Genomic DNA, 18,319 nt, shown 5'->3' with positions numbered 1-18,319 from the left:
CTCGGCTTCATTCAGGAGTTCTTTGCTGAGTGAGCGCGGGCCCTGGCGGATGCGGTGTGCGCACACGTCCACAGCGCAGATAAAAAGGTTTCCTTCCTCATCCCGTTAGCGTAGGACTTTTCAAAACAACACCCCCCCACTCCCCCTCCCCCCCTTAAAAAAAACCTTGAGGCTTCCTGGAAATTCCAGGGTGACTGGCCATCCCAATCGGAGTGCAAAAATTGCAAGTGAGAAAGAACAAAAATGCCACGAGCTTCCTTCTATTGTTAGAAGGTGACATGGAAAGATCTAATAACTGCTGCGTGCTAGAATTTCTTCATACAAACGCTTGACTTGGACAATAAATCTTAAAACAAATTACTGTTACAGACTGGTGCAGACTGATAGCTAGCTCAGAAATGATCACCTAGGAGGCAAAATAATTTCTGAAGCACAACTCAAAAGTCTCCAAACATGAGAGCTGTTGTTACAGCCATTTTCTGTGCCCTTTTAAGAAGGAAAACAGTATAATATCAGCAACATTATTTAAAAAAAAAAAAAAAAAAACAGGTTTTGTGCAGAGCATTGCTGTGACATGAAACCTCTATAAAACCTTGAGTTAATCTTTAAATGACATAAAATGTGATCAATAACTTTTGTGGTCTAGCCCCTGCTACCCTGATTTACTGAACATTTGACCTGTACTTTCTCTCAGTTTTACAATACAGCTACATTGCTTCACAATGTGTTCCATTTATGCGTTTTTACAGTTTAATATTTGCACTGCTTTATACCTATGCCTTTACTGAAAAATCATTCTGCTCTATTTGGTGTCTCTCTGTGGCTTCACTCCCCCATACTTGTCTTGATGGTAGAGAGAGTGGCATGGTATGTGAGCAAAATGAAAGAGGGGGGTTGGAACATATCACTCAGGAGTTCCCACAATGCCGTGTGTCTGGATTAGTCAGCGTGAAAGAGAGCTTGCTCGTGGGCGATGGAACACACAGTACAGGTGGGCGAAGCCACCCCCACGGAGGACAATGGGCGCTCATCACTGGAAAGCAAGTAAACAAGTTCTCCGCTCTCAGAGATAAGAGAACAGCAGGTCCACCGACACAACCGTCTTCATCCTCTTGATGAGACGCATTCCAGAACCCTGAGGCAAAGAAGCCCTGGCCTAGAATTCAAAAAACAAGTCTGCAAAGTGTTACAAAAAACTTATTTTTTTATTGATTGTCTTTTTGTGTGTGTGTGTGTGTGTGTGTGTGTATATGTGTTAGAGACGTTTAATGTGATCTCCTGAAGCGCCTTCTTGTACATTCGCATTCTTAAAACAAGAAACAAAAGGGGGAACATGGCTGAGCAGGAGAAACTGAGCGTTTATCTACAACGATTCTATAAGCGCTGCACATAGGAAACGGAAGCATTGGTGTTCATTCTCATAATCCTGAACTCTCTCCTGCCCAACTACCTGCAGTTCCATGAACCTGTGAGCTTCAGCCACTAACCCTTAAACACACTAACATCAGGCACAAGTGTGCAATAATCTCTTCAGCCATTCAGTCAAAGAATGAGGTCCAGATATGGTTTGGCAATCTGCAGCAACAATGAAGTTCAGTTGAGAAGACAGCATGTGGATAACAGGCATTTTCAGAGGGGTTAGCAGGACTACAGTACACGCCGTTGCTGGATTCTATACAACGAAGAGGGAAAGGGGTATAAAACTTGGTCTCTCTCCGCTGGCCTTGTAAACACATAACTGGCCATCACAAGGCATTGAGCAGCATGAACGGGAATAGGCCATTTATCCTATATTGTACCTGTCACAATGTACAACAATAAGTTATAACACATTACAGTGCGTACATCAGCAGTACTGTTTTTTTTTTCTAGTATCGATACATACAGTATAAATGGAGATATTTTTTTCCACCCAAAAGTCTTGACAGTCTTAGTCATAGTTTTAGAGTTTGATGTGACTCTTTGAATCAGGGTTCATCTGTAGCTGGTAGTTTTCATAATTTTCGCATGGTCTCATGGTATTTTGTTTTGTTGCTAACTACAGTACACAAGCCCCCTGAACATGTCATGTCGCAATATATATGAGACATTTATATTTTTTATGTTTCCAGCATTCTGTCACATATGTACATTTAATTAGGTATGTTTAAAAAAAGAGAGTAACACAAAGGAGTATATCGTACCACCCCGTCACTGACACGTAACCTATGGCATGTGGGCAGCGGTCCTTCCCTCAGAACTTCAGTTCATGCTCAAAAAGAGCCAGGACCAGAAGACACCCCCAGCCCAGCAGGAGCCCCAGGTTCTGCAGGAAAAATGTCAGCCAGGGCCGGTGTGTCTTCACATGACTCATCTCTGGAAGCTGAGAGGGGAAGAGAGGAAGGGGGGGACTGGTCATTTCCTATCTCTCAGCTCAACCATCTCTGCACACTGTACACCTGTTCTGAAGGGAAGCAATGCAGTGGTGTGGTGTTTATAGTGCTAGGCTTGTAAGCCAAAGGTTGCCGGTTTGATTCTGATGTGGGGCACTTGCATTGTTTCAGCAAATATGTGTAGCATAGTGGTAAGGTGCAGCAGTGTAGCACAGTGGTAAGGAGGAGGGCTTATAACCAAAAGGTTGCTGGTTTGATTCCCTGCTGGGGAACTGCTGCTATACCCTTAGGTAAGGTACTTAACCCACAACTGCCTCAGTAAATATCCAGCTGTGTAAATGGATAACATTGTAAAAATTGTAACATGCATAAGTTGATAGTAGGTAAAAGAGTCTGCTAAAACAATAATGTAATGTATGAGTGCATTGCAGGCAAGCTACATTATGCACGTGGCTCTGGATAAGGACCAAAGACTAAAGCGGAAATATGTAGGAGTGAGTTAGTAACTGCCTTTCATCACATGTGCAGTTTAAGACCAAGAATCTCACCCCCATGTGCAAAATTTCAGTTTTCTTTCTTTTTTTCCATGAAAGCCATTGAAAAGACAAAGCAAGCCACTGCCAAATCTAAACAGTCAAATATTCCTTGGATCTCTTTCTCCCATCCTGCCAGCGATAATGGTCTTTTTTCAACATGCAGCTGTGACTCACTGTTGCTGAAAATAATGTAAGTCGATGGTCCATTGGGTAATGGCTTCCATCATTCTGTCTAAGAACACTGAGGAAAGGAGTTGTTTGATCACCGTTTGAATGGCGCTGAGTAACTTGTGGTGCACTGTGTTTCTGACCTAGCACCCCTCCGTGTCCACTGTCAGGTGTTAGCACTGTGTTGGGGTCTGGCTCACCATTTCCACCAGCGACAGGTAGAGGAAGATGCCGGCAGTGACGGTGAAGATCCACTGCTGCACCTCGGTGTCGGTGGACACGAAGAGGCCGATGTAGAGGCCGATGAATGCCGTGAGGGCACTGAGGAAGTTCATCAGCACGGCCATCTTCACTGAGAGCCCGGAACTCAGCAACACGGCAAAGTCACCTAGGGAGGGGGAGGGGGGGGTGGGGGGGGGGGGGGGGGGCAAGGGTGGGACATGGAAGGAGTGACCATGGAGAGAGAGATATCAGAGAATATCTGATAGTTGTCATTTAACATGTATCTACATGGAGCCTCATATCAGTTGTCTGTTGTATGGAAAATAAAAATATACCCTTTGAAATTGAGCCCAGGGGAAGAGATTTGTAGGTCAAACACACCCCGTCCAACCCAGGCTCATAAATGGTTACCATGTACCGCCAAACACTTTCCCTTTATTCTCCTTATTGAACAACCCCTTTTAACTATCAGTGGCCTGACAATCATATCATACTTAAGGTCTGCTACAGAAACCTCAATCCTGAGGATATTGATCTATCCCTGCAGCGTGCCAGAGGACCATCCTACCCATTTCATGAGGGATTTCGTGGCACAGGATTGCCACCGTGGTCGCCATGCCGGTTTCGGCCGAGGAGGAGAAGGCCGCCCCCACGACCAGGCCGTCAGCGAAGTTGTGGAGGCTGTCACCCACAATCACCATCACGGCCAACAACGACACTCCCTGCCCTGCATGCACAAAGCGGGGCTCTATTAGGCGCACACATGAGGGCCCATCTGTGACCGGGCTCATTATTACAGGCCTTAATTGCAGCGCAGCTGAGTGTATTTTAATTGCATAATGACAATGACCTCAATGAATCTATAGATGAATGAACTTGTTTTTGGAGAAGCTGAAATGACTGGCATTCTTACTCTTGGGACGTGTAGGAATCCGTACTTCTGGTTCCTCTGAGGGGATCTCAGTACATTCCGAATCCTCCAGGGTCCCCTGGGATGTGATACATAAAAAGTTTGAATTTTTACAATGTTACAACTTTATGCTAGAAACACACTCATCCAGGAGTTCAAGTATTGTATAGAGCCACACTGTATGCAATATTGTAAGCACCAAAAGGTGATTGCTTGCTTAAAACTAACTCAAAACTTTGCATTTCTGAAGCTCTGTTTATTCAAATGTGAGTGACCATCTGGGCCCGTTGCATGGTTTTGTTACCATAGACAAAGTCCTCCACAGTTGGGGTAGACTTTGTTCATCTATTTGGCTGAATGGAAAACTCGATCAAGAGAGCCTGTAAGTGTTGTCGCAGTGACCATCGCCAGTGTCATGGACCAGCCTGAGAGGCTCTTTCATCGTAACATTAGCTTGTCCTGCTCTGCCACGCTGGCACAGGAAATATTAAGGACTGCGGTGCGCTCATGTCCCCCGCCTTTTTCAAAAAAAAAGGGGGCAGATGGCAGCTGTGTGACTCAGTGATGGAGCCTCCTAAGCAGTCCCACAGTTTCTTTTTTGCTTGACTAAGATAAAGCGCATGTGTCAGGATGTGGAGAAGAGGTAGATAAACTAGCTGGGCCCATTACATTCTTCAACTTCCACATCACGTTGCAACACAAGGAAATTCACCAGGAACTTCCATCAAACCTCTCATCCCATAAAGGACTGAAAGGACTCATGATAAAATGAATTCCTGGGCTCTGATTTCTGTTTCCTCAGTGGAGTTCCTAAGGAGCAAATGGACAGGAATGTATATGCTACCAGATATAACAACCTGCTTTTTTACCAGATATAACAACCTGCTCATCTTTGAACTCGAGCATGTTTCTTTCTCATTGCAAACACAGCTGTGGTTTCCACCATGTCGAGAGCCATCACAAAGCTCCGGTCATGCGGAATGCAACAGAAATTGTGTTGCTCCCAAGCAGCATTGTGCAGGAATGCAGTCTATTTATACAGATTTGATTTCTCCACAGAAGTGAAGGTTTATCTCTTCCCTGCACCGCGTGCATAAGGACGCGATGACTCAACCTGATCACCAGGGTCCCTTTTCACTGATTGCCTGTTCCAGTTATACTGCCACCCACTTGACAATTATGCTCCCGCTCAGATGCCTTCCCGCAATGCAACGCTTTGCATAAATTTACATGATGGTTCAAATCGTTTCATTTGTGCCAAGCATTTCTGTTTAATCTAGCCCAAATCCTTACGTTTTTCTTTTTTTTTTTTTTTTGGTCCGCCCGATGACAGCATCTTGGCACATCATCGCCCTCCTACCCCATCCTCCGCTTTCATGTCATCTGCGATTCTGACAAGTTTGTTAAATATGCCAGATATCTGCTTGCGCTGACGGATGCATTGTACACTGAGAAATGAAAAGAAGACGTGGTCAGAGGGCAGCAGCCAAGGAACTGGGATTGCTGCTGTCATTCGTTTTTATTTTAACTACTCACTGGGTTAGCGGGGGCATTGACAGGGCAAAATGCGACATCTGCTATTTAAAGCGGGGACCCCGGCAACCCCAATCAGTCCCATCTTACCGTGGGCCGACGGCTCCCTTCCAAACAATCAAAAAGCCGTTTGTTATGAGGATGTTCCCCCTGTCCTCAAATCCGCCGGAGGCCAGGTTCCAGCTGGGCTGGAGCTATGGGATTGCACCAGGGATTTTTTTTTTTAAACTAGTTTATGCAGGGGACTGCAGACACCCTTACTATCACAGGAGTTTACTGCAGGCTCCTCCCCCAAACCTCTGACATCACCCTGGATGTGGCCGCTGGAGGGATTTTCATTGTCAGTTTGTGCAAGCTCATGCCAGCTTGGGGGGCACACATAACCCTATCTGTGTTAGATCCACTTCTACACCATGGTAAAAAAATACACACACACATATTTGAAGGGTAAACTACTCTGCCGCCCTTAGCTGCTGGTGGACTTCAGGAGGCTGGGCAGAGACTCACCAGCTGCATGGTGGAGATGGACTTTCCCCTCTGCGACTGGCCGTTACAGTTTAGCTCCAGTGAGAGGTCATGGGAATGGCCCAAGTGCTCATTTGCGTATGAGTGGCCCTGCCAGAGGAAGAGTGCTCCATTAATCTGCAGTTAGTGCTGGCTGCTAAAGCCAAGACCACCTGCATTTCTTCTCAGCTAGCTGCAGGGATGACATGTACCCATTGACAGAAAAAAAACTGCCAGCTGAACTGGTCACTCTGCTGCTGAAATGATAAGAGTTAATACTTGGGCTAAGCCAACTCTGGGTAATTCACAGCCTGCTGGAATTTATGTCCTATAGAATGTGTCAGGTATATTAGAAAATCCAGCAACACGTTCTTTTCATGAACAGAAGAAAGAACATACATGAAGAATTAATTGGAAATTCAAGGTGAAGTAACCCCATTAGTGGTAAAGGTAAATGCGTTCACATGAGATTAAAATGCAAGTAAAGTGAAAACCAACTTCAAAATTTAACAATGTTATAAAGATTTTGCTAGACTGGGGATAAGGGGAAAATTAGCTGTAGCTACACAGTATCTATGATGTAATCATTTCTACAACTCAACCCATTGCTTTTAACACTATATCAATGTTTTGTTGTTTTTTGTCACCAATGAATACATAAATCATTCAAAATAACAGTTTTTTTTTTTAAAGCTTCACCTGTCCATGTGATGTCATGACAAGAGAGAAAATTCTTTCGATGAGGAAAAAGCCGTAGAGCCCTGCGATGATGCCCAGAATCTTCCAGAGGTAGTCTTTGTTCTCTACCACATGCTGATCCTTGTAATAAGTGTGATCATGGAGGCCCAGTATCTGGAGGAGAGAGGAACAGGAGGCACCTTGAGATTTAATCCACCTGCGAAGCATTTTTATTTGATTTCCACTCAACTGTTAAAACCACAGTACAAAACAGAAACCACCGACATGAGCAGAAAGCATGGCAATCACGCTCCGCTGATGAACGACGTACAAAGGAAGCCAGAATCATCGTGCTGCTGGCTGAACCATTGCTGTGATTAACAGAACAATCTGTCTCAGGCTACAGGCTTTTGTCTAACAACAGCAAAAAACACAACACTCCTGGCTGAACACCAACAATGTAGTTGTAATTGTATTTGGATTAACATAAACCGCATCAAGGATTTAACTGCCATCTGGAAGAAAGTAGCAAATGTATACCAGATTTGATGTTTAAAAAGCACTGAAGTTGTTGAGATAGTCAATATTGGGTCATACCCTACAGATATTCTTTCTATAATTACAACTATTGCACAGCTGCAGCTGTTGCCACTAAGTCTGGTGCCACCGCCAATCACTAGTGCAGCCCACGCTCCATGTTCCTTCCTGTCTTGGCTAAAGAGTTGGGATGATAGATGCTCAACAGAATATGAATATTCATTAGCAGGCAAGCCTAGGCTGTATTTCTTTTCTGAATTATCAGTTAGCACGGTGCACACGGCCAAAGATTAGAGTGAGAACCGAATAAGTACTGGTCTTGTGAATATTCAAAAGCAGATGTCTGGACTAGAGCTCTTTTGGCCGAGCGGTGCAGGGATGGAATTCTCGACGTGAGTCGGGGAATCTCGCACGTGAATTCCGTCAGTGCCGATGTGGTTTTTCCGCTCGTGGTGTCATCGGTGACCCTTTCACCTGTGGAATGAGGTGCAGCAGAGCGTCCCCGGAGAGCGTGCCCACTGCCAGGCCCACAAAGAGCTGCAGCAGCAGGGCGTATGTCTCCTGGCAGGAGTTGAAGAAGATGAGGGCGATGCCCAGCATGGAGCCCAGTGTGATGAGCAGAACTGCCACAGTGCTGTAGCCGTACTCTGCAGAGACAGGAGAGGACATGTAGTGGATAAAAGTGCCAAATGACTGCATTACATTACCTTACTTTATATTACATTTTTGGCACTTAGCAGACGCTCTTATCCAGCGTGTCTTATATAGCTTGTTGACATGTTAACCATTTATACGGTGGGATATTTACCAAGGCAGTTCTGGGTTAAGTACCTTATGCAAGAGTACAACGGCAGTGCCCCAGCAGGGAAATGTAAAAGCAACCTTTTGGTTATGAGCCCTGCTCCTTACTGCTATGCTACACTGCCGCCCACTACTGTAAATGTAAATGTATCTTAAAGAGAGGGAGGGCTAGCATGCACACTATACAATGCAAAGACCTCAGATGGCATACCACAAGAACAGTCATGCGATGTTCTCCATCATACACTTTATCCGAGATTGTGATGCGGTAGGAATCTGAGCAATGAGACTGTGGGAGTAATTCCTACATCATACAGTATTCATCACGACTGTGATCTGGAAACTATAAACCGTAGACATTCAAATCATGAAAATGTGAAGTTGCTGCTGTTGACAGTAAGGAAATTCAATTACCTCAATGGGAAGCAACTGTTGTTTCTAACGAAATTGGTTGAAATGCTATGTCCTGCATTTTTCCATTAGTTATGACTAGTTTTTTCTGGGTCATAGTGGCATGGGTCTCAAAAAATCACTACCCAGGTTTAAATCAAGTGTTTTTGTGATTCTATTTTCGTGTTGCTTCCCACTTGGAAGGAGGGAATCAGATCAGGCTCTGCTTGCAAATCCTGCTTTTAAAAGATGACTCATTTCCCCTACATTTTTGGTGACATCTAGATTCCTTACTCATAACTACAAAGTACACCAGAAAGATGTTAACATTTTTTTCATATGCATTTGCATATTTCATATTTGTTAACAGTATGAAATGTCATGTTTTTAGTGTACATTTAATGTGAAATTATTTAATAGCAAAAAGCTAGAACATTACTTAATAAATAGAATAAATAGAACAGTATAGAATCTTCTTGTTAGAAGCCATTCTTACAACCTTGGAAGTCAGCCCATCTCACCACGGGGCTGATGTTATCAGGGAAGGTTGTCTGGCAGAAGCAGGAGGTCTTACTCTCAATGGCACTCGGAGGAGAGCCCCGCGCCTTCGACCCTGCAGAATCACACACGTCGCCTAGCAACTGCTGGATGATGGCTGGGCAAATGTGCCTGAAGTGTTCTTTGGAGATCGGCGAGTGGGGGTCCAGCACGAAAATTTCCACGAGCTGACTGGCCGAAAAACAAACCTGTTCAAACAGGAATGGGGGGTTGTGGGGTAAGGGGACAGTCAACAAGGACGAGACAGCCATTAGACACTTCATCTTAACCTTATTTTTCCTTGTGACTCTTCAGTCAGTTCAGAAATGTCATTGGATTGCGCTGCACTGTTTGACACTGTCAATGACTATGCTGAAAACATCTGAACTAATCTGAATTTCATGTCTATTTTACATTTACAGGAGAAGACACGGCAAAGAATAAATGTCCCTCAGATTCTTTAAATGCCATTCATTTTGAGTACCTTCATCTGTAGACAAAACACATGACCTTCAAAAACAATGTGACTTTTTTTTAGAAGCAGGGTTTTTATTGATCATTATCATTGATGACTTAATTGTTGACTCTAAACTTGCATACTAGAAAATCCATCTAGATAAGAGTTCTTTTTAGGTTGAAATTCCTTCGTGAGCCACATGAAATCAACTAAAAGCGAATGCAAATATTATCAGTTATCAAATATATTACCTTTCCCCTAATGTAGACACCTGAGCTTTGCCACCATTATCTCGTTCCTACACTTCCTGTTTTCACCTCTTACTTTCTCTCACTTGCTTTGTCTCTTTTCACTGCTCCCTTTCCTCTCTCTCTCTTTCTCTCACACACACTGCTAACAATTAATAAAGATTCCAAAATGAAAATAGATAGCATCTTCAATTCCAACCTAATGACAAATAATATAGTGTAGTATATGCATAGCAAAGACAAGGGTGTGAAACTGAAAGGATTGCTTAACACTTCTGGCATTTTGCAAGATGTTGACTGTGTTAATTAAACCCTTATTCTATGCTGAAATGACTTAAGAGCGGGATATTTGCAGTGTATTTCTGCAGTCTCCTAGCAGTCTGTTGCCTTTATTCAGTTAGTGACCTCACCTGTGTCCAGTCGGGGCTGGGCCCCAATGGCTCCTGAGTGCAGCTGTCTAATCGATGCACCTTCCTCTGCATGTTGGAGGAGCCTACAACACTCCTCCTCCGTCTGTTGTGCAAGTGAGGCGCCCTTCCCCCTCCCACTCCTAGCTGGTGCAGCAGGCCTTCCAAATCTAAAGAGTCAAACAGGTACATGATAGACTTGCCCAAGCACTTCAGAAAACACACTCTGATTATGTGAACACACAGACTGAATGTAGGTGCTACCTGCTAACTTAATATTGTTGTAGTTGCACTATATTCTGCTTTCTATTTTGTAGACATTGTTGAAAGAGTTAGGGGTAATCATTGGGCCTGAGAGGTGATGTTACATTACATTTATTTACATGATATGACCAGCACGCTTGTTCGCTGATTTCGTCATTAGTCCTAGTTGCTATCTGACCTTTTTACGTCAGAAGGGGAACATCAAGATCAAACAATACACTGTTTTGGTTTATAGCCCACTTCAAGGTTTACTTGTGTTGTATAAAATTCCAAAAGGCAATTTGATTGGTTAACTAGAGAGGTTGTTGGGACCTTAGCAGACTATAACTCCTGATGTTTAATCTGTTGTTTTGGTGCTTTTCGTTTTTGTCAAGTGGACACACTGTGCCTCTATGCGATTGCACTCTGAACAGATAACCTCTGGGTTCTGTGACTGTCTTTTATTTTACCCTGGAGTGACTTTGCCTAATTTCATCTGTACCCTGTTAATTTCCCACTCTTTATGCTTTTCCTCAACTTTATGCTTTCATCTATGCTTTTTATATCACCACTTGAAGCCCCTGCTGTCCTGGTGCAAGAAGGCTCTGGTTGAACGGAATTCTCTGAAGAAAACCTGGCAGGATAATGTTGTTGTCCAGAAGATCATTTGTTTACATCTGAAATAATCTTGCATGGGCATTTGTACTTCTTAAAATTCTGTAGCAAAAGTGAAAAATAAAATAAAAAAAATTACCCAAAACGTCAAGGTCGCTGGTGCGGTTGAGGGACTGAAATATGAAGTCAGTGAAGAATCCCGGGGAGGGGAGATTCCGCTTGCTGAAACAGCGTCCCTGAAGGATGCGGCTGATGATTGTTGCAGCCAGCCTTGAGACTGTGGTGAAATCGGCCCCCTGGCTGTCAGCAACATCCACCTCTTCCATCAGGGATGAGGCATCAGTGCACTGAAGAAACGAACACACAGTTCACATTTATGAATGCAGAGTGCTTCACCAGCATTCACCCAATAGTTGCCCCCATATTGCACAATGCAGAGGATGTGATATCTATACTTCAATGCAGGATTGGGGAACCCCTGTTCCTGGTGGGCTGCGGGGTGTTCTTCTAGCACTAAACAGATTTACTGAAAATTCACCTCAGTGGGTTTCCTGATTTCCACTAGCAGCTGCGTGGGTAGTAACTTAGTTAACATCTGATCTAAAATTGTAATGTCAGATGTGGTGGCTATCGTCTTAATTAATGCAGACTCAATCTAATGCAGAGGAATGACAAATGTCAGCATACCCTGCTGCCCTCCAGGAACATGGGTTTCCCAACCCAGGTCTAATGTGTGTCCATCACATTCCTTCCCCTGAATAAATTCATCACTCCACACATGAAAACCTGCTTGACATGTCTAGCAAACATATTTAGACACGCTGTGTAGAAGAGTTAAAACAGGCCGCAGTTCCAGTTGGAGGAATATTTCCAAACAAGCACTATGATAGATGTGATTGTTTCCACTTGCAGGTATTTTGACTGGAATGCATTCCTCGAAAACTGCTGGAAGTCTTTCGTTTCATAGTCAGGAATGCCGGCACGAGTCTTAGAAATGATGGTATTCTGCAGCACTGAACAGGCTGAATGAAAGCTTTATCCTTGGCAGATTGCGTCCATACATTTCAATTAGCCCTAAATCGCAACCCCTTTGTTAAAGTAACAATTCCTCCTCTGTGATTAAGCGCTGATGGGATGTCAGGCACTGTGGCGTGATTGACATGCGGACGCCCTTACCCCTGCCCCTGTGTGTGTGTGAATGAGGGTGCAGTGCTCACCAGAGTGGAGGTGGAGGGCTGATAGTGCTGGTTGATGAGCTGCAGGGCGCTCTCCGTCTCGTTGGGGGAGAGGAAACTGTCGTCCTCCTGGGGGTGGAGGTTCATGATGGCTGAGAGGTAGTATTGGTAGTCCTGGGAGGTAGACGAATAGTTGGAGGAGCAGAGGTCCCTCATGTTGATGATGTAGTAGAGCAGCACAGTGGAGATCCGCTGATAATCCTCCTCCGAGAGATACTCCCTGCCATCATCCTCCAGGACCGAGAGAAGTGTGTCCGTCGTGAGACACTGCAACCACCACAGCAAGGCATTATGTGAAATGGACTCTTCCACATGTGCATTTGACTAAAGACCTTCTTTACCAGCAGTGATGCAAAATTAATCAGAACGATGGGCTGTCGGATCACCAAGGCAATGTTTAAACAATTTACTGGAAGTGAACCTGAAAGCTTAAACTGCTTATCTGGAAACAGCCCTGCTAAGCCATCAGCTGGCAAAAATAACCCGTGTAGTGTTAGCTACAACTAAGGGTTTTAGATCAAAACAGTTCCAAGCTTAAATGGGTGAGATCTCTTAAAGTCTAGAAAACAGTGAGGTCAGAACGTGTAACAAATACAGTATAGGACTGGAGAACAATCTGAGAAAAGATTTTTGCAAAACAATGACACATACAGTATATTATAATGTAATACAAGACCAGCTAATGGCATGTTTGTATGAGTAAACAACTGCTAACAAATGTATTAGGACTTACTAATTAGACATTTTAAATTTGTAGTTAAGAAGTGAACCCATAAATGTCATAATACCTAAACTCTAAGATTATTTTTCCCATTTTAATAAAATTTGTTGTGATGTAATATTCATTTCTTAATGGTGATGCAATGTCAAAACAACTTAGACTTGTGATTTGTATAAACCATTGTGACCATTTGTGAAACCATTCATCTAGGTGTAATAAACCTGTAAAAACTAATGCAAATTTACTGATGGTTCCCATTTAATAGTTCATTAAAGCAAGGCAATTCAAGATTATTCAGGCTGATGTTTAATTTAACAAATCCATCTGAAGGTCCAAGAGAAGTGTCCAGGTCAACTTCAATAACATTCATGCTTACACATGATTAAACATTTTTGTGATTTGCATTTATGCACTTATCCAAACCGTATCTGACATTATTCAATGCCACTTATAGAGCCCCACATTATCTACATTGATCTGCATCACCCGTTCATGACACTGAATCATGCCTGGCTGAGATTTACGGAAATTCTGCACCCTCTAATGGAATTCACAGTCCACGGCCTCCCATCCCAGTTTCTGAGTGCAAGCAATTCCTGGCAGCCTGCAGGTGTTATCCATTACTGGCTAATACAGGGTCCAGCTGAGGGAGACTTTCAGCCTTAGCTCAGAAACTGTGGTCTGCTCTGAGAGTGTGCCGGGAGAAAGATATAGGATGGTCCAAAATGAAAGCTTAGGCCACTCAAATCTCTGAGTCGTACATGAGAAAATCACTGCCATGCCCTCAGAAAAAACATGGTATATAATACTGTAGTATCATAAACCTTCGAATGCAAAGGTATTACACTGGATTGAATGCCTGATTAGTCGTAGCTCTTCAGGTATTTATTCAGTTATTGTAAGGAAGGCTTTGCTAATGCACTATAGTGTTACAGTCTGCATTAAGGGATAAATTCTCTCTATTCTCATAAATATAATCAATTGAGTTTTCATGAGCATAGTTTATGACTGCACTCTTTTCTCTTTTTTTTTGTCTATTTAATTACTTGCCCGAGGATAGGCCTCTTTTATTTTGGCAGCCAGCCTAGCCTTGCCCGGGTACCTTGCGCTCTGAAGTGCCAGCTTTGTGCTGAGCTGAATATGTGCAGTTGTGCCATGGCCTTTACCACAGACAGCACGTTCACAAGCTCACTGAAGTGGGTGAAACGCTTGCCCCTGCAAATATTTTTGTTTAAACAATTTGCTTGTGGGAAAGAGATCGGGATCGGGGGGTAAAGGAGAGAGTGGCAATGCAATAAATTTGCCTCCCTGTTCTCTAACTATGTCCATCATCAGAAACACCCCTGTGTGCACAACCACATGAACGCTCCATACAGACTGAAGCAGAAGCACAGGGGCACTGTGGCGGTGCGAATAGAAACACAAGCATTTAGGACAAGTAATGAGTCCTCAAACACCATTTTGTGACTGTTAATATTCATTATTTTGCATTAGTATTTATGCATTACTGTGGTATTCATGTGTCAGCATTTTATCTTGTGATTATCATTTACTGTGTGTCGACAAGTCATTTAGGAAAAGCTCAGGGAAACCTAAACCTACATGTGCAGAATCTAGCCTGGTCATTTCCATCCAGTCACAGAGCAGTGTCCAATACCACTGAGTAGAGAATATTTTGGACTGGCCTCTCTGTGTTTAATTACATTTACATTACAATTTTGTGATTTAGTAGATGCTCTCATCCAGAGCAACTTTTATAGGTTTACAGTTTCACATGTTATCCATTCACATACAGCTGGATATTTACTGAGGCAACTCTGGGTTAAGTACCTTGCCCAAAGGTACAACGGCAATGTTACAGTGGGGAATTGAACCAACAACCTATCAGTTATGAGCCCTGCTCCTTACCATTGCACCACACTGCTGCCCTTAATGAAATCCTAAATCCATACCCCTGTAAAAAATGAACCTTACTTTTGATTTTGTTGTACTGTAGATCAGCTCCACTCTCAAGCCTGTAACGATTAAATTCTACAGTACATTAATCTACACTTTTATTTTACTGTGTCTTAAAATAATATACTTAGATCTGGAGTGGGAGGAATAGTGGAAACTAAAGGACAAAAAATGAGCATCATAATGTAACAATACTAGAATGGCTATACCCACCTATTGCATATACAGTACTAAAGACCAAGAAACCTGACCCAGACACATCAGTATTCTTATATTACACAAACAAATTATTCTAAATTACAGAACAAAAAATTGCAGTTCTGTCGTAACATAACAAGATCACAGCAAAAAGATTGCACTTGCATCATTGTCTCATCCTGCAGGAGATCACACTTCATTAACACAACAGCACACATGTGAAACACAGCACTGCATCTAAGAAGACAGTACTTTGTGGACTGGAAGCAACTGGATTAGCAATCGACAGCCAGATCTGTTTCAGGTGTTTCAGGCATCACCTCTGTGAAGTTCAATAGTTTTGCCCTCAATACAAACATACAACGAAACTCTACCCTCAGCAGCAGAGTACAGAACATTACATTCATTTGTAATTTGTAGAGTACGTTGGGGTATGCGAGGCCTGACCTGGTCGCACTCCTGCTGTGTCCCGCCAATCCTGTCGGGACACTGCACTGCGCGGAAGAGACTGGAGACCAGGAGTCTAGTCTGGTTCCTGTCCATCTGCGTCGGGTCCCCAAGGGGCAGCGTCTGCAGGACGTCCCTCAGGTAGCCCTCCTCGTGGCCCCACACTGCCGGGACCCTCCCCATCACGAGCAGGTGGACCAGCAGGGACAAAGTGAGGGCCCGGAGATGCATTGTGGCTGATTGAAGGGTTAGGGGGCCCTGGCGCGCTCGACCTGGCCTCCTCTCGGTGAACGAAAGTCTGCACAAAGGAAAAAATGAGGTGTGTGTGTGTGTATGTGTGTGTGTGTGTGTGTGTGTGTGTGTGTCTGGAGAGGAGGGGGGAGGAAGTTTCTACCAGCGGAAGGAGAATGCATGTGGCTCAACAGGGCATTATTAATCTGCCCGACTACGCTGACTTACATTGACAAGCTGTGAGCGAACAGCAGGGGCTCTTCATGGGCACTTATCACCTGAATTAGTCCCATACTAAGGAGATGGTCTGGTTAGGACTCTGGCCCCAAAATCCATAACAAAAGGGATTAGCTCAACCGAGAGACGGGGGAGGGGGGGAAGCTTTGACCTTAAAGAAAATAATTGGTACTCCATTTTTACAGAGATTATGCAAATAATAACAATGAACGAGACCTTAGACCATTCAACATAACTCAAAAGACTGCATTTGCAGTACACTATAGACTCAATAAAAGTAAGCCAACTGGTTGTATTGCAAACATTTATCTTGAGCCATGCCTAATATGCTGTGAGAAATATTTCTGCATTAAACCCTTAACTTTTTCGTTTTAAAGCTGTGGATGGTAAAAGTATCAGAAGTACCAAGACAGCATTCTGCATTTGAACCCTACATTCTGATCCATTTTTTTCTTTATATAACAGCACACGTACATACAGTATGATTGGGCTGCAAATTGTTTCTAATCGGCTGATTTGTTACACAGCAAACAAGCAAACGTGAGAAATTGGTTTCTGAGGAAAATTCACATCCTTACGCATTGAGTCAAGTGTACAGATATGCTAGGCATGTGTTGCGTTTATCCACTTGTAGAAGCTGGTTCAGATTTTCACAAAATCCACCACCAATGGCTTACAAATGCATGCATGGACAGCACTAATTGAATACATACAAAACATTTAATCTAAAAGATGAAAGGAAAAGACTGTTAATGCTTCCTCTAATAGCGAGCAGTAAATAGTTACACAGTCTACACAACACAGCGTCCTATCCTCTCTTTAGAACCTGCTATTGCACAACCTTGGTCCTTATGTTTCACTGATTTGTCTGTACAAGGATATAACAACCCTCACATAAAGACCCCGACACGACCTGCTTCGACCAAAGACACAACTGCACGCTGTTCCAAACTTTGACATTGCAAATGCTCCTTTGAATCTCTTACCTTTTTCTCTCTCCCGTTAGACGAAGCAGAGGCTGGTTTACTCCTTTAGCGGGTGGGAAGGAAGGGTCTGATGAGAATTCCACTGCATTGGTAAAACCTCTTATCAGAAATAAGAATTGTGTAAGCTGGGGAGGATTAGCGACAACAACCTTATAGGGTTCCAGTTGCCATGGAGAAATCTGCTTTCATTTTAACAATGAGGGCACTCGGAGCATGGGGGGAGCTTGCTGGATGATTGATGGCTGCGAGGGCTGTGCAAACACTGTTCTCTCTCATGGCACCGGAGTCCTCCACGCTGGAGAAAAGAAGAGGAAATAAGGACACCAAAACGGCTTTTGAATGGACTGTTAGCAATTAGCGCCAGGCACAAACCGAACGCCTGGGTGTTCATTGACTTTTGTTTAGTCGCATGCCACCTGTTGTGGGGAGCACAGGTCTGTCAGTAGAGGAAGATGCAAGAAATGCCTAATGCAGTTGCAAATGCAGATTCCTCTACTGAACGACCTGTGCTCCCTCCCCTGTTCCTCCGTCCTGTGTCATGCACATGCACCAGAGAGGAGGGCTCCTGGAGATTCAGGATCTGTCATGTTGCTCACACCATTAAATATGCAGGAGAATCACCCCTGCTTTCTTCATCGCCACTTCCAGTTTCCCCACTCGCGATAGTTGCGCTTCATTGATTGACTGATTGATTTGCTGTGTAAAAGAAAACATGCAATCTGTATTCTGACACAAATTCACATTCACCTCAGTACACATCTTGTCATAACAATATGCAGAAAGCATGCAACAGTTGATGTGATGCACGATACAAGAATCCAAAGATCCAAACAGAATCCACAAATTATATTGAATTCATAATTTCTGGTGGCAGTTCACAGTTCACAAGAGTAAAATGACAAAATATCTATGCAGATAAATAGCTAACCAAAATAAATACCAGAAGAAGTTAGGACATCTAAAAATGTAGCCATAAGCACCTGTGGCCTTTTAAATTGTTCTTGTCTTGCATGTTTTCCATTATAGAGAAATATATTGTACTGTATAGAGATACACTATATGGACAAAAGTATTTGGCCACACCTGTTTTTCAGGGTTTGGGCTAGGCCCCTTATCTCCAGTGAAGGGCAATCTTAATGCTTCAGCATAC

The 18,319-nt window shown here is 43.4% G+C and overlaps 1 protein-coding gene across 1 annotated transcript; it reads right to left on the bottom strand.

Annotated features, from left to right (window-relative positions):
* Positions 1–1,232: 1,232 nt before the first annotated feature.
* LOC118773033 (zinc transporter ZIP12-like) lies at positions 1,233–17,467 on the bottom strand. The gene is made up of 13 exons (XM_036521769.1): positions 17,170–17,467; positions 15,716–16,013; positions 12,376–12,660; positions 11,298–11,505; positions 10,304–10,470; positions 9,226–9,397; positions 7,935–8,107; positions 6,945–7,097; positions 6,249–6,356; positions 4,212–4,287; positions 3,867–4,025; positions 3,277–3,464; positions 1,233–2,362 (listed from the first exon to the last, which is right to left on the bottom strand). Exons 2-13 carry the CDS (start codon positions 15,944–15,946, stop codon positions 2,234–2,236), a joined length of 2,049 nt encoding a protein of 682 aa, XP_036377662.1. The 5' UTR covers positions 15,947–16,013; positions 17,170–17,467; the 3' UTR covers positions 1,233–2,233.
* Between the last annotated feature and the right edge of the window lie 852 nt (positions 17,468–18,319).

Source organism: Megalops cyprinoides, chromosome 2, assembly GCF_013368585.1.
Source record: "Megalops cyprinoides isolate fMegCyp1 chromosome 2, fMegCyp1.pri, whole genome shotgun sequence".
Lineage (NCBI taxonomy): Eukaryota > Metazoa > Chordata > Actinopteri > Elopiformes > Megalopidae > Megalops > Megalops cyprinoides.
This window is presented reverse-complemented; position numbering and strand designations above follow the sequence as displayed.

Bases quoted from the DNA above. Each gene is read 5' to 3' on its own strand.
- LOC118773033 (XM_036521769.1), bottom strand. From the start codon at position 15,946: ATGCATCTCCGGGCCCTCACTTTGTCCCTGCTGGTCCACCTGCTCGTG. The intron at 12,661-15,715 runs GTCAGGCCTCGC...TGGTGGTTGCAG, and splicing joins CACAGCAGGAGTGCGACCAG to TGTCTCACGACGGACACACT. The intron at 2,363-3,276 runs GTGAGCCAGACC...TTCCCCTCTCAG, and splicing joins ACCTGTCGCTGGTGGAAATG to CTTCCAGAGATGAGTCATGT.